The 27,124-nt window shown below is 46.6% G+C and overlaps 1 protein-coding gene across 1 annotated transcript in view; it reads right to left on the bottom strand.

Annotated features, from left to right (window-relative positions):
• Positions 1–27,124, bottom strand: part of LOC147729357 (astacin-like metalloendopeptidase) — a 531,217-nt gene that overhangs the window by 120,031 nt on the left and 384,062 nt on the right. Inside the window, exon 11 of the mRNA XM_086959628.1 lies at positions 19,114–19,232. Coding sequence (XP_086815754.1) covers positions 19,114–19,232 — 119 coding nt within the window. The remainder of the gene's footprint in view (positions 1–19,113; positions 19,233–27,124) is intronic.

Genomic DNA, 27,124 nt, shown 5'->3' with positions numbered 1-27,124 from the left:
TTACTTTCCACATACTGGACCCGGGTTTGCAGGCGGCAGCTGTTATGCTTGACGACACCAAAGCATTTAACTCTATTGAATGGAGTTATTTGTTCGCGATACTTCAGCGTAAGGGCTTTCCTCCTATATTTGTGCAGTGGATACAATTATTATATACCAGCCCTACGGCGGGCGTTCGTGTAGAGAGCAGCACATCAGACCCTATCTACATTACTAGTGGTACGCGTCAGGGATGTCCCCTGTTGCCTCTTTTATTTGCACTGACTCTTGTCGGGCTGCAGCATTGTGGTTCGCCCATCGCCCAGTCAGCATCTCCATGTGTGCTGACAACATGCTGCTATTTATACGTGAACTCCACACTTTCTTGGCAGCGGTACTGAGAGAATTTATCAGATTTGGTCTGCTCTCTGGGCTACAGATAAACTGGTCCAAGTCGGTAATAGTACCGCTTACAGAGTGCACTACACCTCACGATCTGGAATAACCCTAGAATGGTCTTCGAACCCTGTGAAATACCTGAGGATATGGGTGCATAGGGACCCTAACATGGTGATATGTGAAAATTATGGTCCTGCATGCGCCAAACTAGAGCAACAGGTAGATAAATGGGAAAGGCTCCCACTATCCCTGGATGACTGTATCGCGTTAATTAAAATGGTAGTAGTGCCTCATTTCCTATATCTTTTTAGCAATATACCAATCCCGCTCACCCAGCATTTTTTTTACTACTGTGCGCACATTGCTCCTCAAATTGGTCTAGGGGGTAAACAGCCTCAGGTGTCTTGGAACACGCTCATCATGGACTATAAACATGGGAGCTTCTGTGTACCTGATCTGTATTTATATTATCTGTGCGCTCAAGCACAATATGCACATTACTGGATTGGTGCACATTAATTCATTCCACATGTGGCGATAGAGGACGGAAATGCCCACCCTGTCCCTCGAAGGTCCATACTCACGCACATCAAAAGACAGACCCCCGCATGGAAATTAACACTGTTGACACCACTATCAAGGCCTGGCATGCACTGGGCCATAGGGCCGGGAAACTACCACTGTACTCACCTCATACCAGTTACGTTCCACTCGGAATTGTCGGTGACGCATGAGGCGGTAGCAATGAGCACCTTCCACCAAGTGGGTATAGTTTTTTTTTTTTTTTTTTAAACCTTTATTTGGAGACAAGCAGGTACAAGGGGAGTGTACATACAAAACATACAGTCACATTCGGCCATTACAGTGGTACGTCAGTGCCTAAGAAGCATACAAAAAATAAATAAATAAGGAGACACAAGGAAGTACAGGGCAGGGCATCAGTCGATACAAGGAGCATCATCGAAATGTGCAAGAGATATTAAGATACAATGATCCAGCATGGGCAGGCGAACCAATAAGACAATGCAATATGAATACAGTACATTAGCGGAGAACACATGAGTCAGAGGGGACACAAGTATGAGGAGCACTGGATAGAAGGGTGCCGCATAGGGATACAATCTGGATTCCCGATAAACTACTCGTCCGAAGGGAGACTCCCACCCCCCTATGGCTCGCAGGAAAAGGAGACAGTCAGCCCCCCCCCCTGTATCAAAAGAACAGCAGGTGTCGTGTAAAATCCCAGCCCATCACGTTGTCATCAGCCTATCCCCTCACGGTCCTCAAGTTCAGAATCAGAGTCCCGCGCCGCCCTGGTCAGGAGGTACACCTGGAGCGGACTCCAAAAATCCTTTGGTCTGCATCGAACAGGCATCAAATCAGAATAGATGTTGTACTGATCCTGACAGTAAATGAGGTCAGTCACCCAGTCTTGAAAGCGCGGCACCCTGCCACGACCCCAGCAACAAGCAACCCTACGTTTAGCCAACAACAAGGCTACGTCAACAAATCTACGGTGAGAGGCAGGTACGTCCTTAGAAAAGCCAAGTAACATCACCAAGGGGTCAAATGCCACCCCATCCTCCGCCATAACCTGCAGGGCTTCATGAACCTGAGTCCAATATTCCAAAACCCCCGCACAGCTCCAAGCCAAATGCAAAAAATCAGCGCCTTCCGCTCGACACCTGGCACACCTATCATCCTCCGCCAAATGAAACCGCAGTTTCCTCGCCGGGGTATAGTAGTACCTCTGAACAAACTTATAATGGATAATTTTAAGGCGACAGCTAGAAGAGACATTGGCCGTGAGCCCGCAACAATATTTCCACTGCTCGTCTGTAATAGGAGCACCCAATTCGGCAACCCACTGCTCGCGCACCCGATCGGTCGGGACCGATCGCTGTCGGCGAAGAGCCCCGTATAATTTCGACACCAGGTGTCGCCCATCTGAGACCAGCAGCACATGGAGGGGGAGGGTTACCCCAGGCTCCGAAGGGTAGTCCGGTAGCAGAGCACGCATTCCCTGCCGCAGGCGGACAAAGTAGAACAGGTCTAGAGGGGAGCAAGCAGCCGAACCGAAGAAATGAGCCTGCGTACGGAAGGCACCTTTATGAAACAAGTCGCCCCACGTGAGGATACCTAGCCGCTTGCACATCCGCTGAAACCCCGTCTCCAACAACAGCGACAAATCCGGATGATAAGCCAAAGGCAAGGCCGGCGAGTAGAGAAAGGAAACGTCTAGCAAACGAGCCATCCGCTTCCAAGCATCCACCGTGCATGTCACCGTCGTGCGGGGCGTTTCCACATCTGACACCTTGCCCAAAACCATCCCCTCCAGTGGGAGCGGGTGGGCGACCCAATGCTCGGCAGCAATCTGGGGCATGAATGGCGTGGGGCGCATCCAATGATAGGCATAATGCGCCTGAGCGCTGAGATAATAGAGTTCAAAATCAGGGACGTCGAAACCGCCATCGGCGTAAGGCAACGTAAGGGTAGCCCAGGCCACCCGCGGCTGCTTGCCCCCCCAGTACAATCGCAGAAGCTCAGAGCGAAGTCTACGAAAGAAATAAGCACCAGGATGATATGGGAGGTTTTGAAAAAGATAAAGAAAGCGGGGCAGAACCACCATCTTGATAAGAGACGCCCTGCCGGCCATGGAGAGAGGTAAAGACATCCATCTGGTGACATCATCCGCCAGTTTAGTGATGGCCACACCATAGTTGAGCCGAACCGCGTCTCCCCTATCCAAGGACACAACAATACCGAGATACCGCAACTCCGAGTCACACCATTCCAAAGGGTAGTCAAGGGGAAACCTGGCCACCGCAGCCGTGAGGGGGAAAAATTGAGATTTCCGCCAGTTGATATGAACCCCGGATACCCCTCCAAAAGCGACCAGCTCCCGCAGGAGCGAATTAAGGTTGTTCTCAGGGTCCTTAACATAGAGTGTGACGTCATCGGCGTATAAAGAAATGCCGACCTGCCGCTGAAGACAATTAAAGGCGCTCTGCTGATGAAACTGACGTATCCTGCAGGCTAGGGGCTCAACGGCGATAGCAAACAAGAGGGGTGAGAGGGGGCAGCCCTGTCGGGTCCCTCTCGTGAGAGGGAACGAGGGGGACAGCACCCCATTCACTACTACCCTCGCCATCGGATCAGTATATAAAAGCTTAACCCAAGAGATAAAAATCCTGGGGAACCCCATCCGACAAAGAACATCAATAAGGTAGCCCCACTCGACAGAGTCAAATGCCTTAGTGGCATCAAGAAAGATAGCGGCAACCGGGACAGTGGGATCAATGGTCGACACAAGCGAAAACAAAGTGCGCAGATTGTGAGAGGTGGCGCGACCGGGCACAAATCCCGACTGATCCGGCAACACGATAACGGGCATGAGTTCGGCTAACCTCACCGCCAAGACCTTCGCGAGAATTTTAACATCGCAGTTGAGCAATGAGAGGGGCCTGTAGGAGCCCACATCTAGTGGATCCTTACCCGGCTTGAGCAGCGACGTGATGGCGACCTCCCGCATGGAGCCCGGTAGGCGTCCCTCCTCCAGAGACTCCTCAAACACCTCACGGAGCACCGGGGCCATGATGTCAATATAACACTTATAAAATTCAGCAGGAAGGCCATCCAGCCCGGCGGCCTTCCCATTAGAAAGAGACATGATGGCATTCCTGACCTCCTCCACCTCCAGGGGCCTGCCTAAGAACTCCCGATGACCATCCGATAGCCAACAAAGCGCCAACTCATCGAGGAATCCACCGTATCGCGTCTCACCCGTCTGCTGTGTCGTGTAAAGGTGTGCATAGTGTTCAATAAAAGTGCGCTGAATCTCCGAAGTGTCTCGACAGCGAGTGCCATCCGGAGACACCAATTCCAACACGTCCGACCCATGCCTAGGATGCCTAGTAAGAGCAGCGAGGACCTTACCGGGCCGCTCCCCTTCGCAGTATCGCCTCGCCGTCCAGTATTTCCCCCTGTGCCTAGCCTCACGAGCAGCCTCCTCCTCATACTCGGAGAGCTTAGTGCGGAATTGTGCCAAAAGATCAGGGTCCGAAGTCACCTGCATCCTGCGCTCCAAGTCTCGCAAGTCAGCCTCCAACCTCTCGAGGGTCCGAACAATCAGACGGAGTACACCACAACTTTTAGAAATAGTGACACCCCGGATCGTGACCTTGAATGCCTCCCAAATGACCTCAATGCTCTCCACAGAGCCCTTGTTTCTAGGGAAGAACGCCTCCACCTCCGCACCGAGTTCCTCCTTGAACACCGGGTCAAGCAAAGCACTCGGAAACAAACGCCAAGGCGGGCGCGGCCTGTGCAACCCGGGGACGGACAAATCAACCTTCACCGGACAGTGGTCTGAATACGTCCTAGCCAAATGTATGGCCCCCCTCAGGCCAGCCACCAACCCTCTAGAGAGAAATACATAGTCCAGTCTTGCCCATGAACGAGCATGTGTGGTGTAATGGGTGCCCTCCCTAGTGGCAGGGTGGGTGTACCTCCAGCTGTCAACCATCCCAGCCTCCTCCACTATCCCCCGCAGCACTTCCCTAGCCTGTACATTGTACTGAGGGCTACCCTCAGATCTGTCCAACTGGGCCTGGAATGCAAAATTGAAATCACCCCCCCACACAATGTGAGTAGCATCCACAGCAAGGACATGACCCCACAGAGTGACAAAAAAGATTGGCGTATCAACATTGGGAGCATAGCAATTAACAAACAGTACAGTGTTCTGCCCAAGCCGTCCCCACAGCAGCACATAGCGCCCCTCAGGGTCCCCCACAGATCCAAGTTCCTGAAATGCAAGCGATCTTTTAACAAGGATGACAACCCCACGAGCATAAGAAGAATAGGAAGCAAACCCCCTGGCCGCAGCCCACCGTCCGCCAAAAGTGGGGGAGGGAGCGGGGCGCAGGTGCGTCTCCTGGAGAAAAGCAACATGAATAGTATGCCTGTCCAAATACTGTATCACATTGCGACACTTCCTGGCATCATTAAGGCCCCGCACATTCCAGGACAAAATTGAGATCTGATCTACAACAGCAGTTGACATCACATAACGGAAGGGCCCCACAGGGCCCTATAACCAAATACAGGGCATCCAACTACCAGCAACAGCCAACGATAGGTCCACGCCCCAAGGCACGGGCCGACCTCCACATACACTCCATACATTTCCCAGTCATCTCCAAAACAACCAAACAAGAACACAACAACTCCCCCCCAATCGACCCATCCATGCAGCAAGCACTCAGGACAGACTACGCGCCACACGCCGCCAAGCCATTCCACACGACCCACATCTCGCACACGTGCTACGCGCGCAGAGTGCGCCCCGGCACGTGGCAGCCTAAAATGGCGGCCGGCGCACTCGGGCCCAAAATGGACGAGAGCACGGATCCCAAAACCCGTCCCGTAAGATAGGAAAGTGGAACAGCCCGGACAGCAGGCGCAACGACATTTCCGTGCACTCAAGCAACAGTAGCAGCTACCCAAGCGAACCAAAAGTCCCAGGCAAACAGACATGGACAGCGACAACCCCCCCCCATCCACCCACCTGACACCGCCCCAACTATCAGGCCACATACACCCCCCCCCCCCTTCCCTCAACACACATCCAGTCAACCAACATAGGACTAGAATCCAAACAAAGGGTAAACATGGGGCACACCCTCCGGGGAGCCTTCCAGAGGTGCACGACGCCACTCCCTCACGCCACGCCAGTGTCCGCGCCAACGAGTATCAGGCGGCCTCAGGCGCAGCGCGGGGGGGTGGGTGCCCAGAGCGCGACATCCCATAACACCATCCTGCGGTGCCATCCCAACCCCACGTAGACAGCAAAAAAAAACAAAAAAAAAACGCACTCACCCGTCGTAATACAGACACAACCCACGCATCAGCAAAAAAAGGAAAATCAAAAACGGACCATAGCTAGGCCGCGAATACTGAGAAGGCAGCCAGCAAATCTCAATACAAGAGTTACACGTCCACAATACTTCAAGAATCGGAAAAAAAAAAAAATAGACAAAGTCCAAAGTCACCAGGATCAGGCGACCTCCTCCTCAGCAGCCGATTGTTCACCCTCCGGATCCCGATCGTCACCTCGATCCGCAGCAGCGCGCTCGCGCTGGAGGCGCTTCGCAAAGTCTTCAGCATGCTGTGGGTTGGTGAAAAAATGTTGTTTAGCCTGATGCGTCACTCTAAGTTTAGCCGGATAAAGCAAGGCGTAGTCCACTTGAAGGTCTCGAAGCTTCCTTTTCACCCCCAAGAACTTCCGACGCTGGTCCTGCACCATCGGTGTGAAGTCGGGGTACATGGTGAAAGACACCCCTTCGAAGGAGAGAGCCCTGTTAGTGCGGGCAGCCTGAAGAGCAGCGTCTCGATCACGATAGTTCAAGAGGCGTGCAATGATGGGACGCGGTGCAGCCCCAGAGGCCGGACGAGGTCCCAACGTCCGATGCGCTCTCTCGACGATGAACTGGGACGAGAAAACTTCCGTCCCAATGGCGCCCACCAGTAGCCTCTCCACATAAGTCTCCATTTTGCCCACATTCGTGGACTCCGGCACACCTACTATGCGCACGTTGTTGCGCCTACTCCTCGCCTCCAACTCCTCGTTCTTGGCGGCAATAACACGCAAGATATTGTCCATTCTCGCCAGCTGGGTGGTATGGGTGGCCGCCGTGTCATCATGGTCCGAAATGCGCTGTTCTGCCGCCGTCAAGCGTTCCTCATGCACGTCCAATTTCTGAACGACCGCATCCATGCGCGACGATATCTTGTCCACTTTGTCCACTATAGTGGCGAACCCCTGCCTCATCTCCTGCATCATTTGGGCGAAGTCCGGCGGAGGTGGGTGCGGGACACTCTCAGCGACATTCGGGGGGGGGGTCCGCGAAGCCCCAGCTTCCTGGAGCGAACGCATCCCACGTCTGGCCCCTCCAGAGTCAAAGGACAGTTTGGACTGTTTAGTGTCCGGCTTCCCCATAACGGTGGTACAGAAGGGAAACGAGGCAAATGGGAATCAGGATACAGTTCGGCCAAGGGACACGGCCAAGCAGTAAGCAGCTCGAATCGTGGGGGCACGAGCAGGCCAGCACGCCCCGCCACTCCCACCGATGAGTAAAGGCCGTCGCCGTTCCCAGCCCAAGGGGGGCAAACCCTCAAAATCAAGCATTAAATCCGTTGTACCTTCGTGGGCGATGGTAACTGGGCAGGCAGATGGGAGAGCCGAGAGATAAGTCCGTCACCAAGGGATAGCCAAGCGTCTCGCCCGGCCAGCGACCGAACCTGGCGGAGAAGGGCGGAGCCAGGCCTACACCCCACGTGCAGAGCCCCGGACTGGCATGAACAGTTACGCCGGGCAAGAGGGCATCAGACTTCCAGAGCGCGAGTCGGAGAAACTTGGGACCCTCGTAGCTTCGGGCAGCAACCTCCGAATGGCTCAGGAGTTGGACCGTGGGTGGACAGCCGATATCCCAACCGAACCGTGGGGTCAGTTCAGGGCGCAGCGATGGTAATCAGGATACCTAGGCGGATAATAGCTCCGGGCAGCGGGAGCCTCACGACAGTGCGGCCATTCCGCAGTGCGCCCTCTAGCGCCCCCACCAAGTGGGTATAGTTGCAATGGAAGACTTGTTTCCGGAGGGGGGTTTTCTAACGAATGACGATCTTAGTTATATACAGAACAAAACACCACTATTCACATTCCTCTTCCATAGACTAAAGAAAGCGCTGCAAACTCACTATCCCACCTTCCCAGTGGAACCTGCAACACTGATAACACTTCACACCCTGCTTCTTAGCCCGACGCAACGTCACCTTCTCATTAAACTGTACCGTGCTACTCGAGAGGAAAGAGCGTGGTCCCAAGATCACAGTTTAGAGTCCTGAAATACTCGCCTGCACCCTCCTCTGACATTGCCAGACTGGAAATACTGTTGCCAGTTTACGGGTGTCCTAACCTCGAATTGTAATATCCGTATAATACACTACAAGTATCTACATAAAGTGTACTATACGCCTAGTAAGTCATTTAAATATGGACTCCGGGACAACAACCTCTGTAAGAGATGCAGAGCGGAAGACGCTGACTTCTGGCACTTATCATGGGTATGCCCTAGGGTTGCCCAGTTTTGGGATTACGTGATTCAAATATTATCTACAATGGTCAATGTGTATTTGCAATGTTCCCCGCATGTCTTCTTGTTGCAATTGGTCCCTGCTGTGAAGGGGGCGGTGGGCAAACTGGTGAATGTAGCTCTCTTAAATGCCAAACAACGAGTGGCGATGACGTGGGCGATCAGAGCGAGATTCTTTATGCAGACGAACTCTCATCCTCATCTAGGCCTGCTGATATATGGGAACCACTATTACAATATCTACGGAATGTATCAAAGGATGAGCCCTCAGATAACACTGTACATTAACTCTGCGCTGTCTAGAATACCAAGCATGATAATCTATTGTTCATTGCAGATACAATCATATGACAAACACTTATGAAGTATGTTTTTGTCACAAGTTGTTGTATGTACTTTCTTATTTTTCTTTTGTTTCTTTTTCTTCTTGGATATGTATCAGCTTGCTGCTATTATCCCTCTACATTGTACTTGCTTATCTAAAACCTCAATAAAAAATAAGAATACTATTCTCAAGGTAAAGACTGATTTTGATATGGCTGGTTCCAAACTGGGCAAAAGACAGATGGGTTAAACCCAGATCTGTGACCGGTGGTGAGTTGATAAAAAGTTTCAGCTCTCCTTCTATCTTGTTGCATTGTTGTGTTTGCTATGTACGCCCTAAATGGCCATGGGTATGCCCAGACGTAGGTCCCTTGCTTGCTGTGCCACTGGATTTAAGCTAGCTTGGCTGAGGTGGGGTGAAACCCCGAAACCGGTCACAGGATGTTTTTTTCTGGTCTGGGGAGGACCTGGCCTGGCAGGTCTGGCAGGATTGCTCCCATGAGGAGCATGGCCAAGACTAATTTGCATATGGCTGGGTCTAAACTGGTTCACATAGTGAGCAAAAGAACAATGGATTAAACCCAGATCTGTAACTGGCAGTGAGTGGTTGGAAAGTTTCAGCACTCCATCCATAATCTTGTTGTGTTTGCTAGCAAAGTGATGTGTGGCACGATATTCATGCAATGGGGGCTACTCTGCGTGTAATTGCAGACCAACTTCAAGGACTCCCTCAAATGACATGGCAAAGATGCACCAAGAACGGATAAGAGATTTTAGGGAAAAGAGTACAGGACACCATGCCATGGAACTATGGAGGCAACTTTAAAAAAAATACCAGTGATTCCAATATTATCTACAATGGTCAATGTGTATTTGCAATGTTCCCCGCATGTCTTCTTGTTGCAATTGGTCCCTGCTGTGAAGGGGGCGGTGGGCAAACTGGTGAGCCAAGTCATGCAGGAGATTTTACACCGGTACCTACACTACCTGAGCCACCTGCACAACCATCTGCAATACCACCTGCACAGCCAATTAGAAAACGTTTACACTCTCAAATACTCTCACCACCAGCATTGCTTGAGCAAAGTAGTAAGCAAAAAACTCCATAACAAATGTGTTCAGTTATATTTGTCACCATTCTTTTTTTAAGAATGGAGAGCTTTTCACACTACAAACCTGTGAACCTTTAGCCTGTGTTGAATATTTTCTGTTTCGTTCCTCACATAGGATAGGGATATGTATGTTTTCTTCTCAGTGTAGACATTTTAAAAACCAAACTGAGACATTAAAAAGTATTTTCAATTCAAGTAAACATTTTCTTGGAAGGATATAGAATGCAATATACAGTGTGATTAATAAAATCAAGAAAGGGTTTTTTATTTGAGTTCAAAATATTTAGATTGGTAAAATAATATTATTTATATACCAAACAAATTAATATTGGATACAAAAAAAAAGCTGTCGTTGGGAAGGGGTCAAAAAGAAAGCAAATAAACTCTTTAAGTAGATGGGAGATGCAAATTTGGTGGGTTTGGGAAAATTATAAAAAAAAGTCAAGAAGCATCAATGATATGAATGGAATCAGTTTATACAGGGGTGGGATGCGGGCACATAGTCCAAATACAAGAGTCCACTGACAAATTATAAAATGGAGTCAGAACCCTCAAATGAAATACAGGGTCCAACTCAGGTTCCCGGCTTGGGGGCAAAAGTCACTGGCCATTCTCATTCTCTGTTTTGACAATTATATTCAGGTCCACCTCCGGGGCATACGTGAATTTGCCAATTCAAGACATGACACCCAGCAATCAATCAATGACACTTATAGAGCGCGCTACATACCCGTAGGGTCTCAAGGCGCTGGGGGAGGGGGGGTGCCGCTACTGCTCGAACAGCCAGGTCTTCAGCTTCTTCCTGAAGGAGAGGTGGTCTTGGGTCAGGCGCAGGTCGGTCGGGAGGGAGTTCCAGGTCTTGGCGGCCAGGTAGGAGAAGGAACTTCCTCCTGTAGTCGCTCTTCGGATGCGGGGGACGGCGGCGAGGGCGTGGTTGGCTGATCGGAGGTGGCGTTTGGGAGCGTAGAAGTTGATCCGGCTGTTGAGGTAGCTCGGGCCTTGGTCATGTAGGGCTTTGTGTGCGTGGGTGAGGAGGCGGAAGGTGATTCTTTTGTTGACGGGGAGCCAGTGAAGGTCTCTCAGATGTCCGGAGATGTGGCTGGTTCGTGGGATGTCGAGGATGAGTCTGGCTGAGGCGTTCTGGATCCGCTGGAGTCTCTTCTGGAGCTTGGCGGTGGTACCGGCGTAGAGGGCGTTGCCGTAGTCCAGTCGGCTGGTGACGAGGGCCTGGGTGACGGTCTTCCTGGTCTCGGTGGGGATCCACCAGAAGATCTTCCGTAGCATGCGTAGGATGTTGAAGCACGCCGAGGAGACGTTGTTGACTTGCCTGGTCATGGAGAGGGAGGAGTCCAGGATGAAGCCCAGGTTGCGTGCATGGTCTGTCGGTTTGGGTGCGGTGCCCAGGGCGGGGGGCCACCAGGAGTCGTCCCAGGCGGAGGGTGAAGAGCCCAGGATGAGGACCTCCGTCTTGTCAGAGTTCAGTTTCAGGCGGCTGGTCGTCATCCACTCGGCTACCTCTTTCATCCCTTCGTGCAGGTTGGCTCTGGCGGAGGTGGGGTCGTTGGTCAGGGAGAGGATCAGCTGGGTGTCGGCGTAGGAGATTATGCTGAGGTTGTGTTGGCGTGCGATGGCCGCGAGGGGGCTCATGTAGACGTTGAAGAGGGTGGGGCTCAGAGAGGATCCTTGAGGGACGCCGCAGATGACTTCGGAGGCCTCTGACATGTACGGTGGTAGGCGGACTCTCTGTGTTCTTCTGTCGAGGAAGGAGATGATCCATTCCAGCACCTTGTCCTGGATTCCGACGTTGCTGAGGCGCTGTACTAGGGTGCGGTGGCAGACAGTGTCGAATGCCGCGGAGATGTCTAGGAGGATGAGGGCCGCTGTTTCTCCGTTGTCCATCAGGGCTCGGATGTCATCGGTGGCGGCGATGAGGGCGGTCTCGGTGCTGTGATTGGCTCAGAAGCCAGACTGTGAGGGGTCGAGGGATCCATTCGTCTCGAGGAAGGCGGCCATCTGCTTGTTGACGGTCTTCTCGATGACTTTGGCTGGAAACGGGAGGAGCGAGATGGGGCGGTAGTTCTTGAGTTCGGTGGGGTCCGCTGTTGGTTTCTTGAGTAGAGCGCCGAGTTCGGCGTGCTTCCAGCTCTCAGGGAAGGTGGCGGTGTCGAAGGATGTGTTGATGATGTCTCGCAGGTGGGGTGCGATGACAACGTCATCAATAGGTGGAGGAGCAGTTGAAACACTGAGGAAGGGCGAACTTGGAGGTGGGGCAGGTTGGGGCAGCGGACAATACATAATAATGCAGTCAAGGAGGTGGTAGCACATGTTAGATTTTGTAGCTGTCGAAATACTTCTTCTTGAAGCATCTGGGGCTCTCCCATTAAGTACCAGACCATAGGAGAGAGTGCTCCCTGAGCCTGTGCAACTGGCATCATCTCCTTGAATGCAGCCACTGACACTTACTCAGTTGGAAAGGATTGGGAATCACAAGAGGGGAGTTGGATGTCAGGGTAAGAACAACTCTTGCTCTTCCGGGCATGCAATTAGAGTAAAAGTTCATTCAGGTGGTGCAGCTCAAAGCCCTGATGGAATGGGTGCTCCATAGTTAAGAAGGGACTCGGGGCATGCTTGAATGGTGCTGGGGCCTTCTCTTTGTTGGTCAAGGCCAGGAGGAAAACCTTCATCTTCCTTCCTCTGTCTGGTTGTGCACACATCCACTGCCACTGCCCTCCAGCAGACTGATCAGCCGCCAACCGGAGTCTCTTGGTGGCAGATAATGTAATTCTCCTAGCAGATGCACTACCCCTGCTGATGCTAGGTTTCTCCTCCTCCTCACTGCTTCTACCAAGTTGACGTCCCTGTCTCTGAGCTGAGCACCTCTGTTCTTGCCCCATGTCCTGCATTGTTATTAATTGGCCAGCCTGGTGCGCTGAAACTTAATAAAAAAATTTGAGCGTTTGTTAAATTATTGGGTAAATACTGCATATCTAATTAATTGTACCTGACAATGTGGACACATTACTAAACTACTTACTAACCTGTGTTTTATGAGATTTTGTGAATTAGAGGCCCTTAAAATTACTGATTACATAGGTCATCCGTTCAAAGTATGTAAAAGTTAGGGTAAACGTTTAGTCATGTGAAAAATTATTTTTCACTTATTGGAGATTTAGGTTCACAACAGCTTTCACACAATGTTTATCTCCAAGAAAACGTTTTTGAAACCAACCTACAAGGCATCATAAAGGAATTTGAACTTTGGGGAGAGGAGTTGGCCCAAGGGCTAGGATGGCCGACCTCGAATCTGGGGAACTGGATTTGAGTCTCTGCAATGATGCTGAACATCCTGTGATTCTGAGCAAATCACTTAATCTCCCCGTGCCTAACAAAAATGAATGTATCCTCATGTAATGAAACCGGTGCTATGTAAAGCGCTCTGATACCCAATTCGGGTCAAGTTCGCGCAATATAAAACTCTGTAAAAAAAACAACCTCTTATATAGATGTGACCCACCAAAGTTCAGCACATCATTTGGTAATTGTGTGATCATAGAAATCAAAATATTGCAAATGCATGTTGGGTATTAATTAAGGTAAACAGATTAGTAGTCAAGACAAAGAAAACAAATACTAAACATGCATGTCATTGAATGTGAACGTGCTAAACTTTCAGACAACCACAACATGTTAAAGAAAGTATGAAAGGTTATGATTTAATTATTTATTTATTTTTGATATTTGTAGAGCGCATGCAAAGGCCCGTGGGCGTCTCGGCGCTAAGTATCTGAATATTTACCCTGAGGAAACTATAGAAGGTCTATTGATTAAAAAGCCAGGTCTTGAGTTGTTTACGAAAAGACCATAAAGATGGACTGGCTTTAATCGTTGGTGGCAGAGTGTTCCACAACTTGGGGGCTGATACCAGGAATCTTCTATCGCCCCATAAGACCGTTTTTGTTCGGGGTATAACAAGATCTCCTGAACAGGATGAACGTAGTGTTCTGAGCGGACGATAAGGAGTCAGATTGCGGATGAGATGTGCTGGTCCTTGGTTGTGCAACGCTTTATACACAATGCACAGGGTCTTGAACTTTATCCTGTTTTTAATGGATAACCAATGCAGCTCTTTGATGGTTTTGGAGGCAGAGTGATGTTTAGGGATATTTCCGAAAAGCCTCGCAGCAGAGTTTTGTATTGTGTGTAGTTTATTCAAGACTCCTTCCTGTGCATTGAGGAACAGGGCATTGCAGTAGTCCAAGGTGGACAGCACAAGGGAAGTGACAAGGGTTTTACCAGCTTTATCAGGTAGAAAAGGGAGGATTTTTTTGATAAGTTTCAGTTTATAAAAAGCTGAAGAGGTAATCTGGTTGGCGTGTGGATGGAACGTGAGGCGGTCATCAAAGAGGACACCCAGATTCCTCACTTTGCTAACAGGCTCGGGGGGAGAGCCCAAGGAGGAGGGCCACCAATTGGATGACCACTCAGGTGTTAATTGTCCAAAGATGACTACCTCAGTTTTATCTGAGTTTAACTTTAAGCAATTGGAGGTCATCCAACTCCCTATTGCCATCATACCAGCCCTGAGGTCATCTGCCACTTTATAGCCATTGTTCTTGATGGAGAAGTGTGGCTCACGGTGTAGAGCAGGCAGACCCGGAAGCTGAGGTCAGACCCGGGACCAGGGTTCAATTCCCGACGCGGCAGGGTCTTGAGCTCAAATGTCCACGGACTCGATAATTCTCGCTTCGGTGCCTGCTCTAATCATGGGTTCTCACTCTGCAACTCTGGGCATTAAGCTTGCTTAATCTCCACAACGGCCCCCTGCGGCGGGATGCCTGGCTTTCACCTTGGGGATGCCCTGTAGGGGCTATCTCACAGGGAAAAGCCAGGACGGGTTCCCAAGGCAAGCGCCGGGAAACCTCCGGGTAGCTGTGCGCTCAATAAATGCAATAATAATAATAATAATAATGGCTAGAACCAGCTGGGTGTCATCTGCGTAGGATGTGAGGCTCATCCCATAGGCCCGAATGACATTGGCTAAGCCCGACACGTAGATGTTAAAAAGTGTCGGGCTTAGGGATGAGCCCTGAGGTACTCCACATGGCAGTGACATGGTGGACGACTGAAATGGTCCCGTTGTAACTACCTGAGTTCTATCTGCCAAAAAGGAGGCCAGAAGTTTGCTGGCAGTCCCTTGTACCCCCAGGCCCTCGACACGGTCAATCAGGGTGGTATGATCGACCGTGTCGAAGGCTGCAGATAGATCTAGTAGTATCAAAATTGCTGTACCCCCAGTGTCACGGATGAGTCTGATGTCGTCAGCTGCTTTAATCAGAGCTGTCTCCGTCCCATGACACTGGCGGAACCCAAACTGAGTTTCATCAAGTAGCTGGTGTTGTTCCAAAAAGCGGAAAGTTGTTTGTTCATAGCCTTTTCGGCTATCTTGGCCAGGACCGGTAAGTTGGCTATTGGTCGATAGCTTTTGGGTTCGTCCTTGTCCAAATGTGATTTCTTTAACAGAGGTTTTATGATGGTTTTTTTTAAAACTTTCAGGGTAGATACCTGTTTTAAACATGGCGTTGCATATGGAGGATATGGCCGGGGTAATCTCTTCTAAGACTGGCAGTAGAACTTTGAAAGGGCAAGGATCAAGTGCTGAACCTGATCTAATGGTAGCAGTTATGTCCATAACCTGAGCTTCTGTAATTTCAGCAAATTGAGTGAGTGTGGGACCAATAAGTGTGTTAGGTATGCTTTCGGAAGAATTTTTAATGTTGGTGGCAAATGCAGAGTATATATCATTGACTTTGCTAAAGAAAAAGTTAGCCAATGTGTCACACAGAAGTTGAGATGGAGGAGGGGTCAAGTTGGGGAAGTGACCAGCTAGCTGTTTTGCGGTGTCATACAAAAGTTTATACGAGTTTTTTGCAGTTTCTATTTTGTGACTAAAAAATGATTTCTTGGCTTCATCAATCATTTGTTTATATTTGGCTACCATTTCCTTATATTTGGTTTTGGCCTCTTCGGCATAATCTTTCCGCCAAAGCCTTTCTTTTTGCCTGCATTGTTGTTTCTGCTGTCTTAAGGCAGCTGAGTACCAAGGGGCTGAGGGAGTAGATCTATTGCGGGATATTTGCTTAATAGGAACCAGTGAGGATGCAGCTGCATCAACCCAGTCATAAAATTGAGAGGTGGCTGTGTTTGGGTCTTGTGAGAAGGAAGGCATGGAGGCTACTAGAGAGGTTTTAAAATTGGAGCTGTCTATATCGTCCCATGCCTTGAAAGTTTGATTAGTATTGCTGGGTTTCGGGGGAACAGCTAATTGGTGAGGGTTAAGTGATGCCATGATAACATAATGGTCAGACCAAGTGACCGGAACGGTTTGTGTTACATGGAGGTCATTGGAATTGGAAAAGATGCCATCCAAAGTATGGCCCCTATCATGCGTAGGAGATTTGACCATAAGAGATAGACCAAAAGTAGTCATATCCCCAAGGAACATAGCAGTGTCCTTATCTTCAGGTTTATCAAAATGGAAATTAAAATCTCCAAGGACAGTAAAGGAGCTGTCAAGAGCGCATGATTCCAAGATGGATCTTAGATCAGTGATAAATCCTGTTCTTAACTCCAGTGAGCACAACAGGACAGCAATCTCAAAATTCACATCCACCTATGTGCCAAGTACATATATACATGTACTTACTGTTTCTCTGCTGATCAAACTCTTCCAGCTGAGCATGGAGGATCGGACAGGCAGCTTCCAGGACCCTCCATTACAATGGTGTCAAGAAGGGTTGGCCCATTGATGAAGGTCCTCCAAGCCCCACATTAGTCATTTTGCATGCTTACAGGAGCCAGGACTGCCCCTTGGTCTTAATCTGACTATGTAACCCTATGCATATATGTACTCCTTAGACTGCCTCATTCATTTGCTAAGGCTTCTGTGTGACGTAGTCTCCCTAATCTGAGGTTTAATAAATATGTATTTTATATTACAGTTTCTGTGCCAATTTCTTCTTTGTTGGTTTAAAAGGACCGAATATCAGTGGGACCCCTGAGAAGGTTTGTTGTTTTCTTCACTTATAGCACAGCTTCTCCCACCAGTTGTGGACACAGTGCACTAAAGTATGTGGTGATGTTCCTTAAGACTTGATCCCGAGCTGCATTGGCTACGAAGCTCCAATTAATGATGGTTAATACACTTCTGAGTTTCAGAGAAAGGGGTACTTTTTATTCCCTCATCCACATAGGGACACAATATGACAAAGGAGCAGCAGGATGGAGGATAATGCTTATTTGAGGAAAGGCTAGGCTCACATTGAAAACAAAATGTCTGACTTCTTCCTAAATGTCATTTCCTGTTTATTAGCTCTAGCTGGGGAGCTCCACCCAGAGTGCAGAGTCTTCATTCGGGGAAGGATACAACCAACAGGTACTAAAATAAATCCTAATGTGAGACAGCGACAAGTGCACATAAGGGAAGGGCATGTATCTGTTAGGTTATGCTTTTTGTACGTTTTCCCTAAAACATGAGTGTAGTATGTGAAATACAGTGATTGATTGCATGTTGCTCAGAATAAGTGTAGCAATGGTGGAGAAAACTAATAGTTACCTTTTTTTTACCTTGAGCATAGGATGTTAGTTGGTGACATTGAGCAAAGCAAATGGAGTTGTCTCAGGATGGTGATTATGGACAGTTTGTAAGCTGTTCAATCTTCCGGTTGTATGACTGCATTCCGCTTGCATTTATCACGCATATCCTTCTGAAAGCCGTCATTAGTATGAAAGCATTTTTAGTACGCATTTGTTCAGCACGCAAGTCAATATAACGATTTGCCTTAGGGGGGCACTAGTTTTGGAATAGTTTTATTTGCTACTGATGGATGTAACATATGCAGCAGATGGGGCATACATCTGCAAGCATGTTTCATTCCTTAACTGCTAATAGCACCATCCACAAACTTCAAACCCTCCCTAAAGTGCTGTTGAAATTATGCCATGATCGGATCTTGCACTTATGGCCCCTGTGTTGTTCACATTTAGAAGCAGGCACTTTTGTCAACAAATGTCCCCTTGATTCTCAAACTTCTGTTAAAGCTCATAGTGGTACCAAACTGACAAGCTTACAAATATGATCAATGAGGTACGCAAGAACAATTTAGGTACTTCAAAATGTTTGTTGAAAATAACAGTTTAGAAGACCAAGATTTGAATAGAAAGCTAGAGCCGCAAACCTTGTCCGCCCTTCTTGCAAGCGCCCCAAAGCTGTGAAGATGCAGCAGAAGTTGTGACTTTTTAAAGCTGAGTGAATCAGCCGGACTTAACTAAATTATCTGCACTAGTTAGCTAGGCTGGGCGTATCTTATGAGCAGGAAAGTATGGATACAGGGAACATTCGCCGGGGCCTGCATAAGGAGTCACAGTTCATATTTCATTCATGTACGTCATCTGTAAGCCTGGAGGAGCAGGCGTTACAGGTTGTATGTGTGTACCCACCACTGGACAGCCACATGTGCACTGGGGTACACTTCGCAACCATTGACAGTGGCCAACATTTCGCCATTGTGTGTGTGGCTTGCGCAACCCCCTGCTCTTGTGTGTGTGATGCACATGCCCTGGATGACCCTGTACTATCAATGCACTCAACAGCGACTGTGTTATACTGGCAATGGTTGGGTGGTTGAAAAGTATCAGCACTCCACCCATCATCTTGTTGTGCTTACTAGGTTTACCCTAAGTGGCCAAGGGTATGCCCAGATGTGGGTCCCTTGCTCCCTGTGCCACTGGATTCAAGCTAGCCTGGCTGATGAGGAGTGAAACCCTGATGTGAAGCCAGGATGCTTGTTTCTGGCCCAGGAAGGACCTGGCCTGGTAGTTCCCATGATGAGCACGGCCAATACTAATTTGCATATTGCTGGGTCCAAACTGGGGTGGCATAGTGAACAAAAGAACGGTGGATGAAACTCAGATCAGCACTCTATCTATCATCTTGTCGAGTTTGCTAACAAAGTGATGTGTGGCACGATATTCATGCAATGGAGGCTGCTCTACGTGAAATTGCAGACTGACTTCAAGGAATCCCTTAGATGGCATGGCCACTGTTCAGTCGCCATCCCCCCTCTCATCCTGCATGCATGCCCCCTTACCTTGAACCCAGATGGGACGACGATGACCCAGGAGCAGTTGGTTGATGGAGGATAGGCTGCAGGGTAATTTGGAGATAATATGATTCCATTGGGTTTCGTCATTGTGCTGCCACACTGTGCTATAGAAGGAGAAAATGTATTAGCTGTTTCCTGAAGATTTCCAGATATAAAACTGTAGATAGTCTTTAGCACACGAAGAATACATTCTACGGAAGCACATTCGGCTAAAGTCAGCAGCACTAAGCCTGCTTACCATCGTCCACTCTGCAAATACAAGCAGGTTATAGACAGTTCTCAAAGACTACTCTCTCTGGAAGCCCTTCATCAGCCATCCAAGACTTTTAAAAAACATGTTGAATCAGGAAATACTGAAGCTCTTTATGTTAGAGGTATTAGCGCTACATAAATACTCCCATGTTATTACATGGATAAGTAACTTATTGTGTGAAATGGCAGGCTGGAAAGGGAATTCTCATGATAATACTGGCGTGTAATTTATGGCACAATATCATAATGTGCAAAATCCTCTTCAAGCTCAGAGTATGGTCTTTCTGCACACCCACCACGCTTGCTCAGTTTTCAAACAGGACCCATAATCAGAACATGCATCCCGAGTATCAATATGGTTTATTTCCCATACTAACAACAAACACACATCATTAAAATGGAACTATGGTTAAATGGCACCAACTGCACATGCACCATGAGTGCCAGCCCAAATGAATATTAACACTGGATACACAGTATGAAGACTGCATATGTTCATTCGATGCATTCTGCTTAGCTACTGAACATACAGTGGATACCCGGTGTCATGTCATTTCTAGGAATCCTCAGGACCTGCACGTTTTAGATGACCTAAACTGAAGCCTTGGAGTCCAGACCACTTCCGGACATCCCCACAGGATATGTCAGACGTTAGACCAGCTAGTTCTACAGTTCCACTACAACGCCCCTGTGTCTTACAGTGGTTTAGGTAGTTTCTGGCGGTTCCATGTTTAAATATCGATGTAAAAAATGTAGTTTAATAAAATATTGGTGTAAACATATTGAATACAAATATATTGACTCCATATATTTAAACAGGTAAGTACAATATTATTGAATCAAAAATATCGAAGTAAAAAATATAGATGTAAAAAATATCGACAAAAAAATGTATATAACAAACAAAATATATTAAATAATATTAATATTTTTAACAAAATTAATTACATTTAATAAATAGTTTACCTAAATACAACAAATTAACTTAACTTTAAAAAATATATACACACAAAAATGTGTACATATACATATATTTACTTAAATACATTTTAATAAATATTATCTTTATTTAATTGATAAACCTTGATAAACCTTTTAAATTATATAAAAATAAAAAATATACATATATCAATTTTAAATAAAATGAAAAATTATATAAATAATTAACACATTAAACTTTTACATACATTTCACAACACAATAAATACAATAGCAGGAAAAATGTTGGATAGCAGTGGGGTAAAAATTACTATTCCCACTCCAGTGAGTGCAACATCAGGGAAAGTGGTGGATAGCCGAGGAGTAAAAATTACTATTCCCACTCCAGCGAGTGCAAGAGTAGGGAAAGTGTTGGATAGCGCAGGGGTAAAAATTATTTTATTGTTTTATAGAGTGCGACCTTGACCCGAGGGTATCAGAGTGCTTTACAGGGTAAACATAGCAGTGTACAATAGGCAAGGAATGACAGTAGGGTAGTGGACAAGTATGAACAGTTTACAAACTAGTAACTCCAGAAAAGGCCCCAGATTTCTTGAAGAGGTGGGCCCGTATTCCGAAGGTAGGCGCTAGACCGTATTAGATCAAGGTCTGTGTATTGGTCTGTTGCACTCACTCCAGTGAGTGCAAAAGTTGGGAAAGTGTTGGATAGCGGACACAAGGAGACAATGGGCTCCAGATTTTCTCCCTCTTCATTGGTTGGCTCGAGGAGATGAGAATCTGGGGTCCTGCAGGCTCCAAATGGAATGACTCCATATTATATTGGGGGAGGTATATAGACGACTGCTTTATGATTTGGACAGGCACACAGACTAAACTAACAGAGTTTATTGAACATCTGAACACGAATAAATATAACATCCGCTTAACGTCAGAACAGAGTAAGACCAGGATTCCGTTTCTTGATGTAGAATTTTATGTACAGGATGACAAAATACATAGTAGACTATTCTGAAAACAGACATCGTGTAACTCACTTTTACCTGCATCTAGTGCACACCCACCACATCAGATATGATCGATCCCCTATGGAGAACTTGTTAGGGTCAGACTGAACTGCAGTATGGATACTGACTTTGATGAATGCAAGAAAGGAGTACTTACGAGGTTTAAGAATAGGGGCTATGACGGACAGACACTGAAAAAAACTGAGCAAAGAGTAGATAGATTAAAAAGAGATGAAACACTGAGGGATAAGAAGTCTCTCTAATAATCAATTAATAAAAAATAATTACCATACATAATAATTCATCAATAAAAAGAATTACTTCCCACCCTTCCCACCATTTACACCTATAAACACCACAATACACACCTAAAATTATTTAGACAATTATCCAAATTAATTAATTATTAATTAATTTAAATTAATTAACAACTAATTATAAAACAGTTATCAATAAATTAATGTACACATTTACCTCAATAACATCACAATTATACAAATATGAATAAATATAAATTATTTACTACATGTCATATAATTAAATTACTTCCCACCCTATTCACCTGTAAACCCACAACCAGCTACCAAATAAAAACGCAAAATTCAATTTAAATGTTTTAATTAACTACTATAAATAATAAATAAAATATATAATTAAATTTCTTCCCATCCTATTCCCCTATAAACCCACAACCCGCTACGGGACTAAAAACGCACAATTGTATTTAAAAAAAATATATTAACTACTAAAATGTTAACACATATACTAAAAATAAAAACAATTCTCATACAAAATACTAAAATACACAACATTAATAATAAATCGATTTTTTTAGCAACTATATTTTTGTAAACAATATTTAACACTTTGAGATTTTTGCAATCAATATTACTTACCTAAAAATTGATATTCTTGACCCCAATATTTTTACCTCAATATTACTGTACATCGATATTTATACATCGATATTCTAGCTCTGTACCTTTCTAGCAATCACTTTACATGACAACCCTGATTCCTCAGGGATTGTAGAAAACAGTGCATTACTTTTCGATCAGTAACTTGTGCTAACTTATTCTCAGAAAACACACAGGTTGGCGGTTAGTACGTTTTCGATAAGTATTTATTTTTATGGAGTCTATTCACTTGATATACAGCCCCCCAAATACAAGCTATCTATAGGTCGTGTCATTTAACATAAAAGCAGGGTTTCTCTGTCTTTGCAGTCTAGACCCTGAACATTACTTCCCATGAGCAAGGTGGGGCGTGAAGGGTCCGAAAAAGTAAGTACAACCAGTAGAGTCAGATATCCTTAAAAGTTTTGACAAGTATGTACCACCTGCCCTATTTAAACTTTTGGGCTGCCCTGTGTTTTCTACGTAGTGATCTAGACAAAGGGTGCTTCACGTTTTGTAAGTCTAGGGATGGCTGGTTAGCTGGTTTCTTGAAAATATCTCCCACATACAGTTGAGCGTGAGTGTTGTTAGACCAGGATATAGGTAATGGGACCTGGGATGTGGGTAGCAAGATTTTATTCATAGCACTGGAAAATCCTGCATCAATCTTGTGCAGATTATACAGAATGGCCAAGTTGCAGCAAAATAAATCATCTGCAGTGGGCTGCACACCACCCACCACTTGGTTGAAGCAGTCGGTACCAGCGTGGTGCTTCGTCGCAATGTGTGGATGAGATCTACAGGCTTCTCTAGTGGCATTTAGGAGTCACTGATGGACATGTTATTTGATTTCACCTGACTTTTCTGTGAGAAGGCAGACTTAGCTCTGGTGGCCTTTTTAAAGAGAGCAGATGAAAAGCGGACTTTTTCCCTTTCAGGGCCTCAGAAGGTGTTTAACTAAGTTTCACCTCTGCAACAACAGCCCTCCCCTGCCCCCAAACCTTTCAGGGTCAGGGATCCAGCCAATCACGTTGGGTCCGCAGTAGCAATGTACTGCTTATCCACTGGCCCCTACTACCACTGCCACAAATCACTTGCCCACTGTGGCACATGGCCATCCTTTTAAAGTCAGGAAGAGGTATTAGCTTTACAGGTAACAAAGCATCACACCCAGCAGATGGGTGCTTCAAATTGTTCAATATGGATTTGGACTACCATTCCTTTCCACTCTGCTATATGCACCATCTATACCAGACCGGCTGTGACTATTTGTCCATCTTAGTGAACAAAGTCCAGGCTCTCTTGGACAAAGGCGTCATCTAGAGGGAAGTGGTAGCAGAAGTAGATACTGAATGCTACTTGTTACTCCTGTTCTGTTCTAGTTCTGAAGAAGGAAGAAGGTTTTAGTCCGATTCTAGACCTTTTCCAGCTCAATTTCTTTTTCATGAAGGACAAATTTAAGATGCTCAAGTTAGCCCAAGTTCTATCTAACCTGCATTCAGTCTACTGGAAGGAAGCGTTGAATTTGTAGTATTCCTAATTCCAAATCCTCTTCCTGCAGTCCCACGGGCATTATATGCTAATCGAGGTCACCCACAAGCATTTTCAGTCTTCTGCTAGCCTTTGACCTCACCAGTGCCAATCCGGTGTTCACAAAAGTCATGGTGATGATCTTTGGAGGTTCTGCAATACCAGTATTCCAATACCTCAACTACGAGCTGCCGAAGGCAGGCTTGCCACTGATGATAGGGAACCTTCTCACATCTTTGAGGTTCTTGATCAATGTGCAGAAGTAACACCTAACTCCTTTCAAGAGTCTCTCATTTGTTGGAGCTATTCTGGACATGGTGCTCTTTCAAGGCTTTCCACCAGTTCAACGAGTTCAGTGCATTTGGTCTATGATTCCTATTTGTCAACCTCTATTTTGGGTTTCGATGACAGTGGCTCTGAGGCTTCTTAGCCTTCTCTCCTCCTTAATCCTGTTTATGCAACACCGCCGATGGCATATGCAGACTCTGCAATGGTATCTGAAATCGTATTTGACTCAGCCGTGGGAAACTGGTTGGACTCTTTCCAGGTTACAAAGTAGAAAGCAAAAAAACCTGAAGTGGTGGCTGCTAAACTGCAATTGGACTGGTGACACCCGACCCCAGCCCACCCCGAGTTGACAGTTGTTCTGGATGCATTGCTCACAGGTTGCAAAGGCCTTCTGTTCAAACACTCATATTCTCGCAATTGGATGATTGTAACACCCTGTTCAATTGCTTCCCAAACCCCACAGCCCCTTAAGGGTATCCTACAAGTCAAAGCATTTCTCTTCCAGGACCTGAAGAAATATGATCACATCACCCCAATCTTGATAAAGCTCCAGTGGCTCCCTTTGCCAGCCTGCACCATCTTAACAATTAGCTTCATCATTTGCAAAAATATCACAACCCTGCGCCCCGGTTCTCTTGCAAACAAACTCTCTATCTCTGGTGGTTCTTGGAACATTTTCAGCCAGAACCCCATCAGACTACAAGCTAAGAAGTACTACATTAAAAAAAAGTCAACAGGCCCTTTCCATCTGTTTCCATCTATTTTTAACAATAGCCATGTATCTATTGGGACCGCCCCACCATTGTTCCAGTTTAGGTAAGTGTTGCAGACGCACCTTTTTAACGAACTCTACATCACAATCAATTAACCATCCATAAACCAGATACCTCAGCTATCACTAATTCACTTTATTTTCTGTTGCCTTTTGGCTATAAGAAACACCATACATATATTTCCTCCCTGGTTCGTGCTTCATCACATCAGACTAATGTGTCTTACAGATTGTTCATATAGACTATGCCCTTTTTTAAATTTTGTCCTCTACTTCTTATTTCCCCCAACACCAGAGCAATTTTCGTCAACCCACAATGCTGTTGATTTACATGAAGTCAATCTCATGCTGGCCAAAGGCTGCATCAAGCGGGTGCCTGACCGAGAGAGAGGCGAGGGATGCTATTCTAACTACTTCCTTGCCCTGAAGAAGGATTGAGGTCTAAGGTTTATAGAGACATCTAGCCAGTGTAGTACTGAAGATTCTGGACCCGTGTTCTAAACATCGTCGTGTCATGACGATTTTGGTATTGGCAGACCGGTAATGATTGAGATACTATGTACAAGTATTTCCGTCATATTCGAGTGATGTAGTCACCCCGAATTCAGAGTTTCCATCTTGAACCCTCGGGTTCCATTTTGTGAGCGGCAGCCATTTTGTGATTGCCCTCACCTAGGCACAGTGACTGAAGCTGAGATCGAGTCAGAAGGACACGTATACCTTCGCTGACTCTTCTGTGACCTGGGCGAGCTGAGTCCACTGCCTGAAGCCAAACCTGTTCGGCTAGTTCCTTTCCCAGTGGCCGAATGAGATTAACATCAAGGCGCACATGTCGTAAACCTTTTCATCGCACACCAGCTATGTCTAATCTCATCCACACCTGTTTCTGTTTCTTTCTTTATGACTTACTTTACGATGGGGGGGTTCCCGTTTTTATTGAGGGTCCGTCGATATCTGATGGAAATACTGGGCCTTGCCGGATAATTGATTATGGGTTGGACAAACTGAAATATGGGCTTGACATCATGACTCTGCTTTTTCTTTGTAGTGGAAATATGTGAATGGTCAACTGTAAAATAAGGAATGTTTGCCTAAAGCATAATATTTTGTATAAAAAGGGAAGGCTGGCTTTGTAAGATTGAGCAGTCTCCTGAGAATATACACGTTGTTGTACTTCTAGGATACCTGTTACTGGCTGCAGCCAATAATACGATCTTTAACTTCACCTAGAAGACTCTGTGTTTCTGTAGTCCGAAACAGGAGAACTCGAAGTCTTTGGGTGTTGTACCCTGGCACCGCTGGGTTCTTAAAACCCGGTACTTCAGTTGGCGCTCCAAACGTGGGGCGATTTCAGCGGTACCGGTCCAAGCCAGAGGTTCGTGAGGAGCTTCGTGTGAAAATTCTGGAGGAAGGCCATCCACTTCATCGACCCCTGTATGTCGACGTGGTCCGAAAGTCTTTGCTGCGAAGTTCCCCGCTTTCCGACGGCTACGAAGGACTGCTGCCCTGACTATCGCCCTGTTTTGGACCCTTGATTGGTAGAGCGAAACGGTAGACGAGTCTTCTGGTGACGTCATCGATACCTTCAGTTAAGTATGAGTGGAGCGCCTCCCAGTCCTTAGTTTAATTCTTAGTTCTGGTATCCTTTTAGGATGACTTTGATTTGGAATTTGCAAATCCTAAAGCCGAGGGACTTGTGTATTCACGAGACTATCGTATTCGATACTCCTTCGAAGTTTGAAGCTAGACTAGAGAGCGTAGATGCCTGGTCTTAGCAGACTTGGAAATATGTTTTGTTTTGGCTGTAATAAGGATTCCTGATTGGAGGACTTGTGTCCGGTTCCTCCGATTGGGACTCCAACGTATGAACTCTATGTGAAGCATGGTGTAGGCCCTATCGCATATAATGAAGCATGGATCCGATACACCAGGTAAGATGGTGTTTTAAAATGGCCTAAATATGGTAGTTTCGATACAGAGATTTTGGATAATTTGGAGGTCAAACTTTTTATGAAGAAAGCCCGGCCGGCAATGTTTGACTCTTTTCGCACATGGCGCAAAGAAGCCAAACAGAGAGAAATTAAATTAGTGAAAAGGAATAAACGAGAACGAGGTATGATAATGGTACAAGCAGCGGTTGCGTTTAGGGATAATGAGGAAGAGCAGGAAAGTGAACAAATGCTTAGGGTGAGGAAGTTAGCGGTAGATAGATGCTACCCAGTTTTGCCGCATAAAGACCAGGAAGGAAGGGAAGATCTTGAGAAAGATCCTTTAATGTCACATCTTTTGAGTTCACCACTTCCCTATGCACAGAA

This window comes from Lissotriton vulgaris, chromosome 2_2 (genome assembly GCF_964263255.1).
Source record: "Lissotriton vulgaris chromosome 2_2, aLisVul1.2, whole genome shotgun sequence".
Lineage (NCBI taxonomy): Eukaryota > Metazoa > Chordata > Amphibia > Caudata > Salamandridae > Lissotriton > Lissotriton vulgaris.
This window is presented reverse-complemented; position numbering and strand designations above follow the sequence as displayed.